Raw genomic sequence first — 8,354 nt, 5'->3', positions numbered from 1 at the left:
ACCAGTTTCCTCAAGATGCTTTCTGACACGTTAGTCTGGCTTTTATCCATTTAATCAGCTGTGGAAGACGTCATTACAGTATGGACGTTATACGGCAGCATGATTACCGAGAGATGATCCCAGTTTGACTTCAGAATAAACAGTTTCATCAGTTGCTGCAGGAGCTGGTTTTCCTATAAATGGAGATGAGACATGGACATTGTCAGGGTAAACAATACATTACTTAAAAGAGATATGAGGCATAAAACAATAACAAACATCTAAACAAAGACTAACACGTTGGGTGATAACGACTGCAGGTGAACACAGACTTTACCTTTCTTCTTCTTGCCTTTGCCTTTATCGTGGCTGACGACTTGGGCATACAACAGATTGTCGTCTGAAACAGAGGGCAGATGTTAGGGTTTGTTTGCTACGACAGATGGACCGACAGGTAGAATGAAAATAAAATACATTTTGGATCTTGTGTTGATTTCATGACAATACAGCAGCGTCTGATGTTTAAATGAAAATCTAAATATTTCCAAATCAGCTGCTGTGTCTTTGTTGATTGTGTTGTTGTTGTTTCTTAAACAAATCACAGAAAACATGAATTAACAATCACATTCTGTCTATGAAGAAGTCAAACTTAGAAAAACCCCAAAGTGTGAAAGGTCAGAGAAATGTGTGAGATTTCCACCTCTGGTGACACCTAGTGGTAGTTTTTAATACTTACCCAAGATTAACAACAAATAACGACACATATTGACCTCCAGTAAAATGATATGCAACATTTCAAACCAAACTTTGAACATGACTGTTGTAACTGACTGTACCTGCAGCTCCTGTCCTCACGTCAGAGTAAATTGATGCCTCCTCTGGTGTATGTTGCTTCCCTGCGAAGACAATCACATGAATCCATACAGAAAAAAATACATTTATACTTTTTACACTTCTATTTATTGCCTTAATTAAGAGTACTCACTCTGCTTCCCAACGTTATTAAGTTCAATTGAAGAATATGTGACGTCCTGGGATCCACCTGCAACTGAAATGTACACATTAGTTACAGGATTTTATATCGATCACTTGGAATCAAGTTCCCTTAAATCATCCAGTGGTTGGTTTTCTAACGTTCACTGCAGAACCTCAATAGATTCAGAAACAGTACATGATCCAGAGCATATGGCACATCTACATAGCAAAGATGACACGTGCTGCAGACACAGTGATGTAGATACTTGATGACAAAGACACATTTTCAAAGTAACTACATCATTAATAGTCACGTGTCGTCAAAGGTGGTATTTTCACAACGCACACTGATAATAAGGAAATTGTCTAAAGCGATGCTAACACACCTCTGAGGCTGGAGGTAAAGCAATGCTTTAACTGTACCATGTTCAGTGTCTTCAGAGCGTTTGACTGATTCGTTCAGGTTGACCACATGATCTGTGTTGGAGCTCTCAGACTGGATCGGCCTAAAACATGAAGCAAATACAAAATATTTAATAAACAGGAACATTGAACGTGTCGCTGTTGTGTTCAAAATGTGAGAAAACAGTTTTGCACCGACCTGTTGAAGCATGTATCTGTAAAGAAAAGATGAAGATTTGTTGTTACATTGTTTTGCATTGTAAGTTGTTGTACTGCTGTTCAATATCATCAGGTCAGAAAACGTTTGTGTATTTTAAATCAACGTAAACACCAAACATCTGATAATAGAAGAAGAAGGTCTCACCCTTGGACGCTCTGTAGCAAAACAAAACGAGCAGAGGAACAAGAACGACTCCACAAACCAGCCCAACAATCAACAGGACAGGAAATGAAGAGCTTTCAGGCCTCGACACTGCTGGAATAACTAGTGAAACAATATTCCTCTGAATATCTTTTGAGTCAAATAAGAAAAAAAACAGCAAAAAGCAGCAAGTGTTTTAATCCTACTCACCCTGAACTGACATCCAGCTCTGTGCTGACTCTTGTCCTGAGTGTTGACACTTGTAGAATCCTTCATCTGACTTTGACACTGCAGAGATAATTAACTCCCATCTGCTGTCACTTTGAATCACTTTCTCATTGTGATAGAAAAACACAGTGGAGTCAAATGTTTGACGTCTTAATTTGCAGCTCAGACTAACAGGATCTCCTTCAGTCACAGGACGGGCCGGGCTCAGCAGGATCATATCTCCACCTGTTAAACAGTCAAAGAAGACCAGGTTTCAGTCAGAGATCAGCTGGTTGAGGAACTTGAGAATGAGTGGATGTAGAGAGATGAGAAAAGACACATACTGGGTTTGTTTCTTTGACTTTTCTCATTGATTTAACAGTGATCATAAAATCTGACGTTTCATCTTCATACGCCTTGTGTGTCTTACTGTTCAAGAAGCCTTTCAGTTGGCTGAATCTGCAAACTCACAGCTAAATATCACTAAATCCTTCACACTGGACTTTAAATGGTGATCATGGACCTAAAAACTGAAGAACAGATCAGCCACAAATCTATATTCTATATTTATACATGGTTAAAATCACAGTGTGATTAAATACTTAACTATGTTTATTAAGTGAAAACCATTAATGAGTGGAGAGATCATGAAGCAGAGTGTTGGGCAGAACTCTTAACATGTCAGTGTACTGTACTCCTCAACACACAACGGGATGTTTGAAATAATAAGTCAAAGAAAAACTAAATGTAATGAAATCATACCCTGTACAGTGATGTTGACTGCACTGCTGAACTCTCCTGATCCAAACTCACACCAGTACACTGCATCACTGGGCCTGTAAGTGTTCATGTTGCATGTTGATCCAGTCATTGTCCCCCAGTAGGAGCAGTCTGACAGGTATCTGTTCATATTTAACCTCATCACTCTCCACCCAGCAGAGTTTCCCTCACAGCTCAGTGAGACAGAGTCAGAGGTGAAGTGTTGAGCTCTGTCAGGACTCACTGTGAGAGACGCTGATGAGTGAATATCTGAAAAACAACATGTGATAAGAGGTCAAACAGAGCACAGAGATCTTCAGATATAAAACGCCTCAATTCAAATAGTCCTTAGCTTTGTTTTTATTGCAACAAAGTTCAGTATTTTGGTAAAATTATGATTTCTACTTTGACCTCTTGCTACCATTTTGAGTACATTTTAAATGATAGACAACCAAGTGACTACAGCTGCTGTAAGCAGAAGAAGAGCTGAAGTATCCAGACTAAAGGTACTTTTTGCACATGAGAGCAGAGTTTTAGCCGAGATATCATATCTCTCTTTTTGTGTTTTATGTTAAAGAGTGAGGACAGAAGGAAACAAGTCAATTCCACCCAGTAAGGTGGAAAGCATGGAGTTTAGCTTGACGCTAGTGAGAGAGACAAGATCATAAGACCACATTAAATTAATTTTCTTTTTTTCAAGATACTGTATGTTTATCATCATTTAGAAACAAGATGAACAGAGCTGATATAACATCTGTTTCTTAAGAGAGAGAAACACACTGACCTGCAGACCAGACAAACTTAGGGTAACTGTAATAAGTGTAAAACACTGGATCTCCTCTTCCAGCTGCGCACACATATCCTGCTGTGTGTGTCTGTCCATGAACAATGTAGGAATCCTGTTCAGTCCCTCTGCTGCTGCCAGGTAGAAGCTTATATCTGTAGTAGTAGTTGCCTGATGGATCAGGAACAGTCTTATACCAGAAGAACCTCCATTCTGCAGATGGATCTTCAACACTGCAGTTCAGAGTTACTGAGGCTCCAGCACTCAGCCATGATGGAGACACAGTGAGGACAGGCCGGGGTGCTGTTGGAAAATTATTTTTTAAATGACAACATGTATTGATAGTGGATCAGATACATTCTGCACAATCAGCACATACTGAAGATTTACTTTAAAGATATATATGAACAAAAACAGGCTTTTAATGAGCTGTATGATCTTCACTTTGAAAGAAATGTGATGTGACTTACTGTCTGATACTGTCAGTTTTTCAAATTTACAGAAGCTCAGAGGGACAAGTGAGATTTTTTTTCCCCCGGTGCTCCTTTTTCTGATTTGTAAAAATTGTATTTGGTTCATGTAAAAGTGAAAAAAAAAATTCAGGATGGAATATTATCTTTCTGTATGTGTAAAATCAAGTGAAAAACATTTTGTTCAAGAGGAAATTAAGGCTCATTTTTTTAGTGTTTCTTTCTGTAATACTCATTTTGACCACAGGAGGCTGAAGTGCACCACTACTCATGTCCTGAATCATACATCATACGAGCACAGTGCAAAACAGGATTATATCAACATGGCTTATAAATAAGTAAGACTGTTGCTGCTGAACTTGGTGATAGTAACAATAACTTTACAGAGCTGCTGGATACAGTTAAGAGAGATTTTATTACTCATACATAGAGACTATAGAGTAATAAAGTTTAAAGACGTACAGAAATTATGCCAAAGAGCATTGAAACTGTTCTGGAGGTTTGTAGTTTATCATTACTTTGATTATTTTAGACACTTTGGTTAATAATTTGTCAGCCATCTGTTTGTGAAGCATTTGGCAACTTGTGACTGTTGCAGCTCCCAGAGGTCAAACCAAGAAACACAGCATGAGGCAGCAAACACACCACGTCACTGCCCACAATGACTGAGTGAGTGACTAATCTTCTTCTTCATAATTCTGCCTGTTAAAATGATCATACAGGTAACAGACTCATCATTTTTGTGACTCACTTTTCTGTAATCATCTTGTATCAGGTTTAGAGAAGGTTTTGTTCATTGGATCTTTCTAACAGAGCAGCTTGAACAGCTTTTTCTACACAGCTTCAGTGAAACAAACTAAAGTAGCTTTACAGACACTAAACTTTTTGCAGTGTAAAGTCAGTGGTATCATCAGAGCTACGCTCTCCAAGTAGCTTCCCTTAACAATTGAGCACTAAGTCATTTCATAATGTGCACTGAGGGAAATGAAACATATGGAAAAACACAGCTGCATAAACAAGTGATCAGTGATACAGTAGGTAACATATAGGACAAACATCATCAGTAAATATAGAAAAGATAACTAGTCACCTTCAGCATGTCCGTACAGGAGTGTATTCAGCACTAAAATAAAGATTCAAACTTCATTAGACCACAATCAAATACAAAATCCAGCTGGAGTTTAATACCTAAGATCATATACCGTACATGCATTGTCCAGGTATGTGTGCAAAAACTAGTGCAGAAGTAACTGGTTGAGTAATATACTTAACATAATCCTCCAATCAGAACCAAGACAAGTCAGCAACAAAGCTCACGCCTACACAACTACTACACTGATATAAATACTGAAAATCACATAGAAAGTCACAGATGTACTCACAGAGGAACCCGAGCACACCGAGCAGAGTGTGACCCATCTTCACATCCAGCACCAACACTGTCACTCTGTTTCTGATCGAACTTCCTACTTTGTATTAATACAAATGCAGCAGAGAGAAAAGAGAAGTTAAACTTCTTAGAAATGTGACAGCAGAGTCTTTCATCAGCTTCTTCTTCTGAGTGCAGTCCTGATTCTGTCCTTACTTCCCTTTAACACAAACCTCAAACCACTGCAGTCGTGTTGACTACAGCACACTTTGACATGTTTACATTTCTTGTCCACTGTGAATGAATTATCAGCTCATCTCCCTCACAAAGGTTTGTTCCTCATACTTATCTCACATCCAACAAACATACAAACATTGGATTTAATCATATAACATCACAACAACATTTCATTGTTAGCTAATCTGTACATGTTATGCCATCTAACAGTTCTTGCATCCACAGTGCCTGTATTTCAATGAGGGTGTGTGTTGCATGTGTGGAGAGGGGAGCTGTGAGAGACGACTTTCTGCTCTCTTAATGCTCACTTCTGTTCATGACAACTGTTTTTCTCCGAGCTCAGTCACTTCCTGTGGGTGAAGTTGTGACAAAACCCACTACAAGACCCATATGAGACCATGTAAAGATTCTGTGCTGGAGGGAGGAGACACTCTCCTCTACAGTACTGCCTTTAAATTGTGTGACCGCGTACTAACATTTTATTGCAGGTCTATTTGTGCATTTTATGCAGTAAATGCTGACAGTTTGTGCATCCACACTGCCTGTGTTTTGTTGTGGGCCTGTGTTATGTGTGTACTTTGTCACACATACAATTTTCTTTGAAGTACTACATAAGGAAATACTCAGTAAAACAGCTGTTTCTTGCTTGACTTAAGTTTTCAAAGTGGTGTTTTATTCAGTTAAAGAATAAAATTAGACAAACTAGAAAACATTGTCAGTCGGTTGTCTTCAAACATTAATCTAATTAAGGCGAAGTTTTATATTAGCTATCAGTGTTTCACAACTTTTAATCTTTAAGATGTAACCTGTCCTGTGAGCTGCAGCCTTATAAGATGGAGTAAACATGTCTGTAAACTGAGATGCCTTTGTTTTTGCCTCATGTTACTGCAATGAATCCAGATATCAAATAGGATCATCAGGAGGGAAAATCAATCAAATGAACAAAATACTAAAATAAACTGTAGCGTGAGAAGGAACACGTGAAGCCAGTTCTCATCAGCATGACTGAAATATGTTTCCAGTTCAGTTTCACACATAAAGATGTGATGCTGTTATAACAAGAGTTAGACTGTGTCATCATTCACACCCTGGAAATGTTGTTTTTTCTCTCTTGTGGCAGAAGTTGAGTCGAGTAAAGCAGGGCGACATTTTCAGCTGCAAAAGAGCCAAAGAACAGTAAAAGTTTAAAATCAGATTATTATTACTTAGAGAGTACTACGACTTTTAGAGAATGAGGCTCACAGGTAACCTTGACTTGCGCCCTGGGACTTAAAGGAATACTTCACTCCAAAACAAAATTCAGTCATTATCGACTCACCCTCATGCTGATGAGAAGTCCAGTGTAGTTTCTTATTCCTCAAAGTGCAGCTGGAGACCCACGGGGGTACTCTCCGGCAATGATAATCCATATAACGAGCTTAAGTGGCGCCCGGGAGAAAAGGTCCATAAAACTACACAAAAACCTAATATTCCTCCATACTGTTCTTCCTGCTGTGAGCCACCGAGTGACACAAAAACACAAGGGGGATCTGCTGCACTGGTGATTTGAAACTTTGAAACTCACAGCAGGAAGTAAATACCGTGTATCTATCGCGAGTCTCGTTCATTTTGTCCGGCACGGCTTCCGTAGTGCAATCGGCTGTGAAGGAGACTCGCGTGAACGCGGAGCGTGCCTCCGTGTAAACATAGCATAGGGACTGTTTAGGCTACAAAAATGTACTAAATGACGTCGTTTGGAGTAAACTCTGGATGTCGCCACTTCAGGACGCTTGGATTGCAGCGGACGAGCAGTATGGAGGAATATTAAAAAGTTTTTGTGTAGTTTTATGGACCATTTCTCCCAGGCGCCACTTAAGCTCGTTATATGGATTATTGTTGCCAGAGGGTACCCCCCCGGGTCTCCAGCTGCACTTTGAGGAATAAGAAACTACACCAGACTTCTCATCAGCATGTGGGTGAGTCAATAATGACTGAATTTTGTTTGAGAGTGAACTATTCCTTTAACTACAGCCGCCCTCGTCTCAGAGGTAAAAAGGAGCACATACTTGTGTCGCTATCAGTTAGTGTGGTTTTGCTCCCCCCTGTGGTGATCTGTGGAAGAAGCTTTTATTTCAACTGCACAGTGACTGGGGTCGATCAAGTACAGTGACCGACTTACTCATTAACCTGATGATGTTAATTTATAACAAAGTCAAAGACGTTTCATTGACCTGTCTCTGCATTAACTTAAATGGAAGGTAGAGGACACGTCGGCCGATATTTTCAATAGCTTCCAGGTTTTTTGACTGATAGACTGGAAATCGCTCCCAAATGTGGTCCTATCCTGGTAGAATGAGACACAGCAGTTTTTATTGGATTTTAGTGGAATTTCTATTTTTCAAGAATATTTTGAAGAAAAGTCAATATTTTTCATGTCAACATCGGCCGATTTTTTCAATAGCTTCCAGGTTGTTTGACCAATTGACTCGAAATCAGCAGGTGTAATGTTATTATTTATGACCCACCAGCACTGTGTAACTGAATGAATACATATTAAATTCAGTTCCTGTTTTCACCACATGGTGGCAGCACCACTCTGTGACTCTCTCTGGCAGTGTGAACCATGCTGTGACCCTTGACCCTAATTTCTGCCATGACAACTGGAAGTTAAAAGAGGAACGTTGATACCGACACAAATATGAAGAGACTTCAAACTGAAGTAACTCCAGTTATTTTCCTTCTGTTCCCTCTAAATCTATGAGGAACACTGCTGACAGCTTGTTGCTGGAACAAGTTTATTGATGCAAAAAATGGTCAACCACTTTTTAAAAA

At 39.3% G+C, this 8,354-nt stretch overlaps 1 protein-coding gene across 3 annotated transcripts; it reads right to left on the bottom strand.

The window, feature by feature from the left end:
- LOC311251573 (uncharacterized protein) lies at window positions 1-3,106 on the bottom strand. Of its 3 annotated transcripts, none has more exons than XM_084344060.1 (9): window positions 2,687-3,106; window positions 1,928-2,170; window positions 1,721-1,840; window positions 1,556-1,571; window positions 1,378-1,460; window positions 965-1,027; window positions 816-875; window positions 317-379; window positions 1-173 (listed from the first exon to the last, which is right to left on the bottom strand). In XM_084344060.1, exons 1-9 carry the CDS (start codon window positions 2,844-2,846, stop codon window positions 88-90), a joined length of 894 nt encoding a protein of 297 aa, XP_084200186.1. In that variant the 5' UTR covers window positions 2,847-3,106; the 3' UTR covers window positions 1-87. The 3 variants fall into 3 exon arrangements, with proteins under 3 accessions (XP_084200186.1, XP_084200187.1, XP_084200188.1); XM_084344061.1 differs by having other exon boundaries at window positions 1,721-1,828; XM_084344062.1 differs by lacking the exon at window positions 2,687-3,106 and adding an exon at window positions 2,269-2,549.
- Window positions 3,107-8,354: the final 5,248 nt, after the last annotated feature.

Source organism: Pagrus pagrus (genome assembly GCF_965226575.1).
Source record: "Pagrus pagrus genome assembly, chromosome: 22".
Taxonomy (NCBI): Eukaryota; Metazoa; Chordata; class Actinopteri; order Spariformes; family Sparidae; genus Pagrus; species Pagrus pagrus.
The sequence above is the reverse complement of the archived record's forward strand: the minus strand, read 5'-3'. Positions and strand labels throughout refer to the sequence as shown.

Excerpts from the sequence above, each read along its gene's own strand:
- LOC311251573 (XM_084344060.1), bottom strand. The coding sequence starts at position 2,846 with ATGAGGTTAAATATGAACAGATACCTGTCAGACTGCTCCTACTGGGGG. Across the intron at positions 1,028-1,377 it reads CTCTGAAGACACTGAACATG|TTGCAGGTGGATCCCAGGAC; the intron begins GTACAGTTAAAG and ends TGTACATTTCAG. Across the intron at positions 876-964 it reads TAATAACGTTGGGAAGCAGA|GGAAGCAACATACACCAGAG; the intron begins GTGAGTACTCTT and ends TTGTCTTCGCAG.